Below are 12226 nucleotides of genomic sequence, written 5' to 3'. Positions count from 1 at the left end.
AGGACCTTGCCAGATTCCAGACTGTCCTGGAGATGCCACAGCCACCCCACCCCTAGCCTACCCTCCATAGGGCCCCGTCCTCATATCCTGGTTGCCCTGGCTTGTCCCAGAGATCCCAGTGCCCAGCCTGTACGCTCCAACTTGCCTCCCCCATGCCAGAGCCTCACAGGGCTCTGAACCCCGTCAGGTCCTTGCCTAGATTTCCCTACTGTGCAGAACTGCTGTCACCTCCCACTATCCCCCCTGAAGCTGCAGATCTCCAGTTCCTCCACCGTGGGGGGCACCCAGCACCAGCAGCTGCAAAGCTTGCTCAGGATGCCCCCTCCATCCCTGCCAGCACAGGAAAACCTTCCTGGCAGCACCCTGCCCACAGCACGGCCTCCCCAGCCCCATGCACCCGCTGCTCCCAGCAGCATCCCACACACACACACCCCTTGCCCAGGCGCTGCCCCCCCCCTCCAGACCACACTGTCCTTGCAGTCCTCACATTCCAGACGTCTCAGCGCTTTCACAGCCCAGAGATAATATTCACGGCGAGCAGACGTTTGCGTCAGTGTCAGATAGATCTCAATGCCACCCTGCCCCAGGGGGAGTACAGCGGGCAGACAGGCTGGGCAGGCAGGCAGAAGCCCACAGCAGAGCCCCCTGAGCCACTGGCCTGCTGCACACCCCACGGTCATGCTGCTCCTCCTGCACCTGCTGCCTGCCATGCTGCCCACTGCTGCCCTGGCCAGCTGCACTGGGGCGGGTGCTGACAGGCAGCTCATCCTGGCCAAGGTGCGGGCTCGGGTGCTGGAGCATCTGAGCCCCCCGCTTCTCCAGGAGGAGCCCCAGATGGAAGCAAGGAGGGTACACCGGAGAGACATCCTTGAAGACACTCAGGTTGAGCCAGAGGAGCTGGAGGACACCTCCCAGGTGATCTTGTTCCCTTCCACAGGTGAGAACATCATGGTGGAATTGAGAGGGCAGAGGGGTAAGCAGGGTGGGGCCTCAAGGCAACACGGATGCTGAAGGATGGAGAGGCTGCTGTGGTGGTCTGCAGGAGAAGGGAAAGAGGGTATGCCAGGCTGGGGCACAGGCATGGGCAAGATTTGGTGGAGAGTGAGGAGGGGGAAAGGTATGGCAGGTAGGGACAGGCGGAGCAGCCCAGTACAGACAGGGAGAGGTGTGGGCAGCACAAGAGTGCTAAGAGGCTGAACCAGGCAGGATGCAGAGACATGGGTAGGGCTGAGGAGCAGGCAGGGTGGAATGGGTGGGATGTTAGGGAATAGGGCAGGATACTAGAAAATGGGATGGAATACAAAGGGACAGAGCAGGATGCTGTGGGATAGGGCAGGATGACCAGCTATAAAGCACAACAGTGGGAGATGGGGCAGAATGCTGGGGGATGGGATAGGATGTGGATGCTGGGGGAAGGCAGCAGGATGACCAGCTATGGGGCAGGACACTAGGAGGTGGGGCAGGATGCTGGGGCAACACTAATCGACCAGCCTAGGGCATAAGCAGGGCTTAGCTGTGGGACACAGCACAGAAGCTGCTGTGTAGCACTAGACAGCAGCTCCCCTGCACCCTGCCACAGCCTATGCTGGCAGCCAAGTGCCCTGCCAGCACCGCAGGGACCCTCTGCAACATTTCCCCTGCTGCCTGGCACTAGGGGACTCTCTCCAGGTTTGGGCATACACCCTGATCATCTTTTCCCCACCACAGATGTGCCCTGTGAGCCCACACAGCCGGACAAGTTGCTGGAGGAAGAAGGGATTTTCAGCTATCTCTTCCAGCCCTCAGCACACACCCTGAGCCGCGTGGTGACTTCTGCCCAGCTCTGGTTTTACACCGGTCCCTCAGCCACCCTGAACCACTCAGCCCCTGACGTGCTGGCCCTGTCACCACAGGGCCGGGTGCCGGTGACAGCCATGGTAGAGCAGACACCCGAGCACTGGACAGTGTTTCACTTGGCCCCGGTACTGCTGCCCCAGCTCTCGCAGCCACTCTTTGTGCTCCTGGTGCGCTGCCCTGGCTGCCCCTGCCTGGCCGAGGGGGACAAGATGCCCTTCTTGGTGGCCACCACCCGGGCCAAGGGCAGTGAGAGGGCTCGTCGCTCCACCATGCCCTGGTCTCCAGCTGCACTGAGCCTGCTGCAGCGCCCATCCGAGGACTTGGCTGCCCACACCAACTGCCGTCGGGCTTCCCTCAACATCTCCTTTGAGGAACTGGGTTGGGACAAGTGGATCGTACATCCCAGCAGCTTCGTTTTCCACTACTGCCATGGGAACTGCGCTGCGGGCCATGGGCTGAGCCACCGGCTGGGCGTGCAGCTCTGCTGCGCTGCCCTGCCCGGCACCATGCGCTCCCTGCGCGTCCGCACCACCTCCGATGGCGGGTACTCCTTCAAGTACGAGACAGTGCCCAACATCCTGGCCCAGGACTGTACCTGTGTCTAGAGCATCCCATGGCCCAGCCCCAGACTGTGATCCCACTGAGAAGGAGTTGCTTTCCCAGTGGGACCTTGGCCCCAGACTGCAGGGACCAAAGGGACCTGGAGGAGCATTTTGGGCTGTGCCACCCTCCCCTGCACAAGCCAGAGTTTTGGGCTGCCCCAGGTACCATCACGCTGCCAGACCTGCCCTAGGGCTGGTCCCTGCCCAGAGCAAGTTGGGGCATGGCAGGGCAGGGATAGGCACAGCCTCTGGCAAAGGCACCATTGTCCTGCCAAAGCCAGGCTGCTGTCTGCAACCAGATTAGCCCCCATCTCTCTCCACCTGCTCCCCTCCCTCAATTCTGCCCCTCCCCAAAGACTGGGGTCCCGCTTCTGCTGCAGAATTCAACAGCCTCCCTGTGCTCCAGGCAGGGCCAGGCAGCTGCAACAGGATCAGATTGTGCCTGGGCAAGCCCACGACAGGACCTCACGCTGGTAGGGCGGGCGGCATGTATGGCACTGCAAGTGAGCCCTCTCCCGGTGGCACAGCTTGTTGGAAAGCTTAACGGGATGAGTAAAATAAACCTGCTCCCTTTATTAAAGCAGTGTGGAAATGTCCGCTTCCATCAGAAGCAGCCACGGAGGTGGCATGCAGTTGTGCAGTGGGATGCAACAACCTTCCTGGGGGGTTTCTAGATGGAGAAGTGAGGGGACGGGCAAGTACTTCAGAGGCATCCAACTCTGACCTGGGGTACCAGAGAGGGGACTGGGGTCTGCTGGCCAAAACTGGCATGGCATGGCTGGGTTTAACACTGCCCTGGGCACAGGAGCACAGGGCAGAGCAACATCCTTTCTGCTCCGCGCAACAGGTTGTAGAGGAACGGGGGCGACAGAGGGATGGGAGGCATGGGGATGGTGGGAGGATGGGGAGGAACGGGAAAGCCCCTCACCCGGCCCCTCGACAGGGATAGGGCCAAATAGGAACGCAGCCAGAGCAATCCTTCTCCACCAGGCCGATGATGAAAGCTGCCCGTCACAGCCTCCGCACAGCAGGAACGACTGAGTCACCCTGGGCAGCAGGGAGGTCCCAGCCCAGCCACGCAGGATTCCCTTCCCACCCCTTCCTCCCAAAGGACCAGATCCAGCAGTTCAGTACAAAACGTCTTCAGCCTTTACTAATATAGATATTAAAAAAAAAAAAAGGAAGAAAAACAGAGTGACAATCATTTCCGAGTAAAAAACAACGCTACAAAAGTCCCCGTGTGACCCAGGCTGAGATGATGAGAAATGCTCCACTGGCTCCTGGCCGAGCCCAGCTCGGGGCACCATGTCCCCACACTGTGGGGCCAGGGTCTGGCTCTGTGTGGGGGGTCCCAGCCCCGCAGGCAGAGTGGGAGGAGATGAGTTTTGGTCCACGGGCGACCTGCCAGGACAGGGCGGAGACAGCGGGAAGGACAGCCCCTGACCTCTGCACAGACATTTCTGAGCAGGCCAGCTCACAGCTCACAGCCCCGTGCCAGGATGCTGTGCAGCATGGCCATACTGGCCCTTTCCGGCAGCAGTGCTGCCAGGACCCCTTCCATCCCCTCCACTTCAAGGGTAATGCCAGCCCAGCTCTCTGTCCCACAGCTCAGCCCAGCCAGCCAGACCCCCAGCCTGCTCCCCTAAAGCCCCACACCTTGGGGGCAGTACCAAAATCACCAGCATCACCCACACATGCACAGCACTGGCCGGTGCTGCAGTGGGTGGCAGCTAGCATGGGGGGCACAGGGAGGTGTGAGGAGAACATGCTGCAGAAAATGGGTGTGGGAGGAGGAAAAGAGGGTGAAATGGGAGATGGGGGAGCACAGGCCCAGAAGGGATATCAGGATGGAGTATAAAAATGCCAGGGTGCACACGCTGATGAGTTTATAAAAATGTACAAAAATAAGATATTCCCTTTTTGAAAATTAAGTAGGAATGAACCCCATGGCCCCCATCCCCTCTGCTGCCCACCAGGACAGGGCTTGCTCAGACTGCCCTGCTGGGCAGGCACATGGCATCCTCCACCCCGTGCTCCTGGCAGGACGCCTGTCCCATGGTGGCGGCGGCAGCCGCTCCAGCAGTCACCGCCGTCATCCCTGGTGGCACTCACAGCCCTGTGGGGAGCAAGAGGCAGGTTAGTCCCAACCCCAGGTGGAATGGCATCCCCTCTCCAGGGGAGCCTAGAAGCAGCCCTCCATGCCCTCTCCCCAGCTCACCCGTGGTCCTGTCGCAGGCAGTGGTCCCCTTCTCGTGGGCGAGGTTGAGGCGATTCTGCTCGGCAGCAATGCCGTTGGCCTCGGGACTGCTGCTGCGGGCAGGGCTGGGGGGCCTCGGAGGGGGCTGGAGATGGAAGGCCACCTCCAGGTGCTCCTGGGCCAGGCGCAGATGTTCACGCAGTCGGTCCAGCTCATGTGCCGGGGGAGCCCCCGCCAGAGCGAAGCGCCCCTGGGCCAGGCTCTCCTGGTAGTCCAGCTTGCCGTTGGTCAGTGGGGCTTGTGGCAGCTCCTTCTTCAGCGAGTGGTAGGTGGGGGGTGCGCTGGGGGCTTTCTTGGGGTACTGTGGTGCAGGACTGTCACCAGATGGGAGCGGGGGGCCACCAGACTGGCTCAGGGCATCACGGATGCGCCCTACACCAAGGTGCAAAAGCTCGCAGAGGTTGAGGAAGAGGCAGAGCCCACTGACAGCATACATGATGAGGAGGAAGATGGTCTTCTCGGTGGGGCGGGAGACAAAGCAGTCGACGGTGTGCGGGCAGGGGCTGCGGCTGCAGACGTAGGAGGGGCTCACCTCAAAGCGGTACAGCAGGTACTGCCCAAAGAGGAAAACCATTTCTAGCAGTGAGCGGCACAGCAAGTGCAGGACATAGGCACGCATCAGCCCATCCTGCTTGATGCGGCGCCGGCCATCATGCTTCTCTCCACCGTCTGGACTCTTCTCCTTCTCCACCTCGATCTCCTCAAAGATCATGGGGTCTTCTTCGTTATCATCTTCTGCCTCCTCGTAGTCCCGCCCAGCTCCCCGGCGCACCACCGGCATGCGAGCCCGCCGGGCTGCTGGTGTCCGGCGCCGTGAGGACTCAGGCATGCGAGCGATGCGGTGCATGGCAAAGCCCAGGTAGAGCACTGATGGCGTGGCCACCATGATGATCTGGAAGATCCAGAAGCGGACGTGGGAGAGGGGGGCAAAAGCGTCGTAGCAGACGTTCTCACAGCCCGGCTGCTGTGTGTTGCAGACAAACTTGCTCTGCTCGTCGTAGTAGATGGACTCACCCCCCACGGCTGTCAGCACGATGCGGAAGACAATGAGGACAGTCAGCCAGATCTTGCCTACAAAGGTTGAGTGGTTGTTGATCTCCTCCAGGAGCCGTGTCAGGAAACTCCAGCTCATCCTGGCAAGGCAGTTGACTCAAACCCTGTGGGGAAGGGGCAGGCAAACAGGCACTGAGAGAATCTGCATGCACCTCACAAGACTCCCCAGTCCATCAGATTCCATCCCAGCTCCCTCCTGCTCCCTTTCCCACCAATATCCCTTCCCTTACCCACAGATCCACAAACACAGCCCTGCTCAGGCAGCCATCTCCCCAAAACTTCGTCCCCCACCACGCAATGCCTTCCTATGCTCCCATCTGCATCCTGCTCCCGCCCTGTCACCAGCCAGGTGGGTGGACGGAACTTGGAGAAAGGCTGGGACATCCTGGTTACCTGCAGGGACACATCTAGGGGAAAAGTCAGCACAGTCACAGCCAAACACGTCAGCACAGGGCAGCACCAGCTGGGGACTGTGAGGGGGCAGGCAGAGGCAGAACCACATCCTCTCCCCCATTTGCCATCTGGCCCTGGGCAGGTCTTCAACAAGTGCTGCACCCTGTGACAGCACCCACACCCTCCCACAGGGGTCCACAGGCCCCTAGAAGGCATGCAGCAGCCCCACTGGCCCACTGCAGCTGCCAGCCCTGAGCCCTGGCCAAGGCGGGATCCCCTGAGGAGCACCCCCCACCATGTGCTCAGGAACCAGGTGTTCTGCACCCCACAGAGCTCTCCCCTGAGGGCCAGCAGAGATGCAGCATCACTCTGCCCCTCCAAAACTCTGTGCTGTGCCCTTTCACCTGCAGGACCCCCAGCCTCCAAAGCACACAGTGGCCAGTGGTCAGAGCAGCCTGAAGGCCGATGGCAAGGGCTGGCAGGGGGAATGGAACAGGAGGCAGGACAGTGATAGCAAGGGGCAGCGTGGGGCAGCCAAGGAATTGCACAAAGCCCTGGCAAAGCAGCTGACACCAGAGAGCAGGGAGGAAATTACAAGGACCACATCGCAGCTCCCAGCCAAAGGAGAAGACGCAAGAGGAGACACCCCACTGCCACCCCTGGTTTCAGCAGCTTGTGCATGAGATGATGCAAGGGCAGCAAGTGGCAGGGCTGCCTAGGGCAAGCAGAGGGGATGCTCCCCAGTTTCCCCTGCCAGCCCCATCCCATCACCTCCAGCCATGGCATGTCCCTAAGGATGATGGCTGCCACTGCACTCATGTGACTATTGTCCAGAATAAGAGGATCTTTCAGGCTTAGTTCAGCCTGCCTCCTGACCAACCCCACCTAAACAGAAGAGCTGCTCCAGCACAAGCATCCATGCTGGGGACATGCTCTTGCTGACAGCCTGGTGCCCAGCAGAGCCTGCTGAGCTGTGGGAGGTGGCACAGGCTGGCACTGGGGTCCAAACCCAGCCCATCAGGGCCACGATCCTTCTGTGGTCAAATGCCCTGCAAGATCTCACTGCTGCCCTGTACCACAAGGGCCCTCTCCCCCACCACCTCACTGGAAGGAGGATGCTTTGTGCCTCCTTTAGCCAGTGTCTGCAGCAGCACACTGCCCTAGCATAAAGGGTGAGGGGCTGGGGCAGAGAACAAGGTGAGGGAACCAGGCAGGAGGGCAGCCCTGGGAGGCATCAAGCACATGGAAAGCAAAAACACACGTTGGCATTGTAGTGGTGGCCATGGAAGAATGACATAGGGATGGCCAGCAGCATGGAATGGCAGCAGCAGTGGGCATGGCCAGGGCAACATAGAGCTGCCCTCAGCTTCTCCCCCACCAGAGGCAAGTGGCCAGAGTCCAGCTCTGCCAAGGGGCACAGCCATCCAGAGACTCCTGGCCATGCTGGGAGTCAGGACTAGCATCACACACGTTGGCTGGGCCCTACACCTATGCCTCAGCCCTACTCACCCCAGTCCCCCCACCTGGGGCCCTCAGTCACCTCCACCCCTGACTGCATTGTCGAGGGCTCCCAGCCTCCCCTGCCCAGGAGCATAGCAGCAGGCATCCACTTTGGGGCTCACCAGCCCCTGCCCGCCTGGGGACCCCTGTTCCACTGACCCCTGCCACTCTGGGGACCCAGCCCACAACCCCAGCCTTCCCGGGGTCCCCAGTCCCACTGACTCCAGCTCAACGGGGGCCTCATGCCCAGCTGCCCCCACCACCTGCCCGCGCCCCCCAGCCCCTCGATCCTCCCTGCCCGCGCCCCATCCCACGCCTGGGGCTCTCGCCTCCCGGGGCACCGTCGCCTGCCCACCTGCCTCCCCCTGCCCACCGCCCCGCGCCCTCCCGCAGCCCCCCGCTTCCCGGCCCCACTCACGGCGCACCGGGACGAGCGGCTCCCGCCGGCAGCGGCGGACAAAGCGGCGGGGCGGCGCGCCGCCGCCTCCCGCCGAACAAAGGGGCCCGGGGCCGCGCCGCCCCGCCCCGCGCCCCCCCGCCCGCCGGTGCGTACCGACCGCCCCGCTCCGTACCCCCGCCCCGCCCCGCACCGGCCGCCCCGCTCCGCTGCCAGTGCCCCGCTCCGCGCCGGCCGCCCCGCTCCCCCCGCCGGCCGCGCCACGCGGCGCGGGGCTCTGGCCCCGTTCCGGCCGGTCCCGCGCCCCCCGGGCGGTGCCGCCCTCCGTTCCCCCCGCCCGCGGCTTGGGAGGCCGCGCAGGACTGCGGGCAGGGGCCGGCGCCGGCCGAAACTCGCCCGGAGGCGGCTCCCGCCCCACCAGCTCCATCCAGCCGCCGGCTGTCCGGCTCCCGCCCTCGGCCCCGCGCCCCCGCGGAGCCATTGGCTCCCGGGAGGCTGCTCCCGGGAGGCGAAGCGAAGCGGAGGCTTCCTGCCCACCGCAGGAGAACGCTCAGAACCGTGGGTGCGGCTCAGCCCGCGGGGTGTTGGGGGGTGAGCCCAGCCGCAGAGAGAGAGGAGGGAGCCACCGCTCCGGCCGTGAGAGTCTCCTGCACAATAACCTCCTGCCCCTCGTGGCATTCTTCCCCTCCGAGTGGAGAGAAAGTATGGAAGAAAGGAGAGATCCGATGGCGCGGCCTCAGGCATGGTGGGAACGCAGAGGAAGATGTGTCTGTGTGGTGGGAATGTGCCTCAAACCTTTTGAAGCCCGTGCTGCTTCTTGTGTTCCAGACCAGGTCCCTGCGTGTAACTGACCATGCAGTACCTCCAGATATGCCCTTATAGTCACCGCTGTTCCCCCAAGGCCAGCACAATGGCAGCAGTGGCTTTGAGTCACTCTGGAGCAGTGGGGCTGTCCCTCCATTCAAGCAACCCAGCCACTCACTTTCTGCACTGCTAAAATTGGCTCTGTGGAGATTTTGTTGGTGCTGAGTCTCCATGCTGTTGGGCCAACCACACCAGTGTTGTCCTGGGTAGAGCATCCTGTCCTTGTGCCCTGGTGTGGGGACGAGGAGGGATGCCAAGCAGCCTTGCACAACCCAAACACTCAGGGGAAAGCTGTGTTGCGTGAGCTCATGAAATGCTGTTTCTCCTCAATGAAACGTGGTCCCTTCTGCAGAAGGGTTTCCACAAGCTGCACTAGTGGGTTCAGCACTGGGGGCTGGCTGGGGGAGGACTGATACCTTGAGGCTGGGGCAAGGAGAGGGGTAGGAAGTGTGGCTGGCACATCTAGTGTGGGTTTTTTGTTACTCTGCAGCAGCCCTGCTGCTTTCCTAAGTCAGCAATGCTACCATGGCATTGTAACAGCACTCGCAGAGCCCAGGCACAGACTTGGTGCTCTTACATGGGAGGGCTACTGAAGCACCCCCAAGAGCAATGGGCTGCACCCTGACATGGGTGTGGGTGTGTGCACAAGAGGCTGGGCAAAAGAGCCCTGCTTTCAGCTCCCTTGCTCAATCCTTCCTTCTTCCCAGTTCATGAATGTATCAGTCTCCTCCTATGGAGGGAGAGCTGCTGCAGAAGAGAGGGGATTTGACCTGGATATGAAGAAACGCTTTCCATAGAATCCTGTTCCTATGCATGCAACTACAGCATTAATGTTTCTGTACAGGGAATAAATGCATGTTTCAGATTTAGCACAGACACTCTGGTCACAATCTCCATCACAGGTCAGGAGAAACAGGAAGACATGGATGCAGGGAGGCATTAAGTGAAGCACAGAGACTCAAGCTTTTGGAAGGATATAGGGAAGCATTCAAGGCCAGAAAAACCCTTCTTTTGCAGGTCAGCATGGAGAGGTGGGAGCAGGGCAGGGGGCTGCCAGCATGAGGGCAGCATCCCATCATGCTGGGGATGTCAAGCAGCACACTGCCTATGTTGAACCTCCTGCTCTTGCCAGGCAATTAAAGTGGCTTGGGGCTTTCTTTCTCACAGTCACCACTAGTTTTCAAGTGCTTCCAGGTCTCACCCCCAGCTGGCTTCACCCAGGTAGCCAAGGAGTTTGCCAGAGGTAAGGGATCTTTGACTCTGATGCTCACCGTGTTAAGAACAAGCCCCCGTTTCACCAGCCTCCCATTAAAGTGAGGAGTGTGACCCCTGAGGCACTGCAAACTGAAGCTGTTGAACCCAGAATGAAGCTGCTTGTTGGGCGGGGTCAGGCACTGCTGCTGCAGCATTTTTGCGCAGCACAGCTCAGCTCATGCCTGGACTGTGGGACAGAGCTTGCCTTGGGAGGCCAAGCCCAGGGGGTGGTGTTGCCCACCCCATGGACAGTCATTACTGTGCTTGTCGGCATCCGGCCATTGGCATCAGAGCCGTCCAGCTTCCCTTGTGATGGTACCCTACGTGTTCCTGGGCTCTACCCTTTTCTTCAGCTTGCAACATCCAAATGTCCGCAGAGGCATCGCCCTTTCAGCCTGGGACAGAGGGCAAACCCACATCATCCGGGAAAGGAACAGTGGATAAAGGGTGTTGCCTACCCGCATCCCTTTCCACATCAGCTGAGGCTGACAGAGCATCGTGGGCAGGAAGGATGTACAGACCAGCAGCATTGTGGGCTCAAAGATCAGCTTTGCAGAGGAAACAGGGGCACCGTCACCAACCGCAAAAACCAGGATCAGCCCCAAACTACTGAGTCTGTGTAGCAGAGCCATGACAGGGCAGCTGCACAGCCCACCAAGAGCAAGGGGAGCTGGTGATAGAGGAGATAGTGGCTGAGGGGGAGCATAAGCGCAGGGATAAGAAGAACATCCACTTCTGGGACAGGCACTACAGCTCAGGAGAGACATGGCAAGAGCTCGCACAAGCAGTTCTTCCTCACTGTTCAGCCACAGTGCTGCAATGGAAGCACCCTCTGCGACTGCACTGCCAGCCCCTGCCTCAGCTGCCAGACACAGGGTGCAGGGAGTGTGCAGCCCAGTCTGGATCTCAATAGCAGCCTCAGTTTCTGCTCTGATCAATAGAGCAGAATGGGCTGGGCCCTGCTATGACTGCCTCTGCTTTCAGGGATGGTGGCAGTGAGGCAAATGGTGGGGTTGGGTATCCTGGTGTGTTTGCTTTGGGGCGACATGGACCATGCCTGGCTGCTGCTTGGCAGCGGGGCGAGGAAGGCAGCTCCACCCTCCCCGAGCAGGGCCATGAGCAGGTGGCACTGCAGGTAGGCAGCACATGTCCTCAGCAGCAAACACCCTCTTCCCAGATTAAACAACTTGTCTGGCACTGGGACAGGGAGCAGACAGCTCTATTAGGGACTGTTTGTCCTGATACAAGACAGCTCCATAACTAGCTTAATAACCTTCTGATAACAGGCAGAGGCACACTCTGTTAAAAGAGCATAAAGGGCAATGACCGTCCCCTCCAACACAGGCTGAGAGAAGGCTGGGATGGCTTCAAAATAAAGTCCCTTTCCCTTTCACCCCCCCACTTGATTATGCAGCACAGTGGGGGGTACATGGCACAGCCCCTGCTCACCTCTCTTGTGCTAGGGTCTCCTTCCCAGTTCCTGGGTGCTGACTTCTGCCAGCACCATGTGCGGCACTTAAGCCCAGTCGGTGTTGGCTGCTCTTCCTCTGCCAGCCAAGCTGGAGGGCAGCCCACAGGGAAGGGGTTTACATGGCCCTGGGATACTGCTCTCTATGCTGGGTAAGGAGCATTGGCACCTCCAAGGGATGGAGCTGGCCAGGCAGGTCCATGAGCCACAAGCAACATGTACCCTTTACTGCTACATCTGTAGTCCCCTGGAGATGAGGTCAGCGGGGATATTCTGCCAAAAGTAAATGACCAATCACTCCAGTCACCCAGTTTGATTAGAAACAAGGCTTCACTAGTTCAACATAGTGCAAGGGGGCTGACAGCTAACCCACGGGCTGTGAATGCTCAAGGCAGTACTGTTTTAGAGGGCAGACATGCAGCAGAAAGCACTGAAACTTGTGACTGAGACATTGAACAACAGATTAAGGCAGGGCTGGTATGTGCCCATGGAAAAGTGGTGGTAGCTTCAGGCTCATGGCAATGGCCAGCCTGAAGCCTGAGCCCACAGCTGCCTGCAGCCTGTCTCTAGAGCCCTATGGCCACCCCAGCCTGGGCATCCCT

At 60.4% G+C, this 12226-nt stretch overlaps 2 protein-coding genes across 3 annotated transcripts; one reads left to right on the top strand and one right to left on the bottom strand.

Annotated features, from left to right (window-relative positions):
• Positions 1–342: 342 nt before the first annotated feature.
• INHA (inhibin subunit alpha) lies at positions 343–3021 on the top strand. Its single transcript, XM_027678784.1, has 2 exons — positions 343–937; positions 1708–3021. Exons 1-2 carry the CDS (start codon positions 571–573, stop codon positions 2439–2441), a joined length of 1101 nt encoding a protein of 366 aa, XP_027534585.1. The 5' UTR covers positions 343–570; the 3' UTR covers positions 2442–3021.
• Positions 3022–3564: 543 nt separating this feature from the next.
• Positions 3565–8144, bottom strand: LOC113965403 (gap junction gamma-1 protein-like). 2 transcript variants are annotated; one of them, XM_027678783.1, is made up of 3 exons: positions 8060–8144; positions 4657–5852; positions 3565–4554 (listed from the first exon to the last, which is right to left on the bottom strand). In XM_027678783.1, the coding sequence occupies exons 2-3, from the start codon at positions 5825–5827 to the stop codon at positions 4547–4549; spliced, it is 1179 nt and encodes a 392-aa protein (XP_027534584.1). In that variant the 5' UTR covers positions 5828–5852; positions 8060–8144; the 3' UTR covers positions 3565–4546. The 2 variants fall into 2 exon arrangements, with proteins under 2 accessions (XP_027534584.1, XP_027534583.1); XM_027678782.1 differs by lacking the exon at positions 8060–8144 and having other exon boundaries at positions 4657–7119.
• Positions 8145–12226: the final 4082 nt, after the last annotated feature.

This window comes from Neopelma chrysocephalum, unplaced genomic scaffold (assembly GCF_003984885.1).
Source record: "Neopelma chrysocephalum unplaced genomic scaffold, ASM398488v2 Primary Assembly neopelma1_44, whole genome shotgun sequence".
NCBI classification, from domain to species: Eukaryota; Metazoa; Chordata; class Aves; order Passeriformes; family Pipridae; genus Neopelma; species Neopelma chrysocephalum.
Note: the sequence above shows the minus strand (reverse complement) of the source record. Positions and strands in the feature narration are given on the sequence as shown.

Excerpts from the sequence above, each read along its gene's own strand:
- INHA (XM_027678784.1), top strand. The coding sequence starts at position 571 with ATGCCACCCTGCCCCAGGGGGAGTACAGCGGGCAGACAGGCTGGGCAG. Across the intron at positions 938-1,707 it reads GATCTTGTTCCCTTCCACAG|ATGTGCCCTGTGAGCCCACA; the intron begins GTGAGAACATCA and ends TCCCCACCACAG.
- LOC113965403 (XM_027678783.1), bottom strand. The coding sequence starts at position 5,827 with ATGAGCTGGAGTTTCCTGACACGGCTCCTGGAGGAGATCAACAACCAC.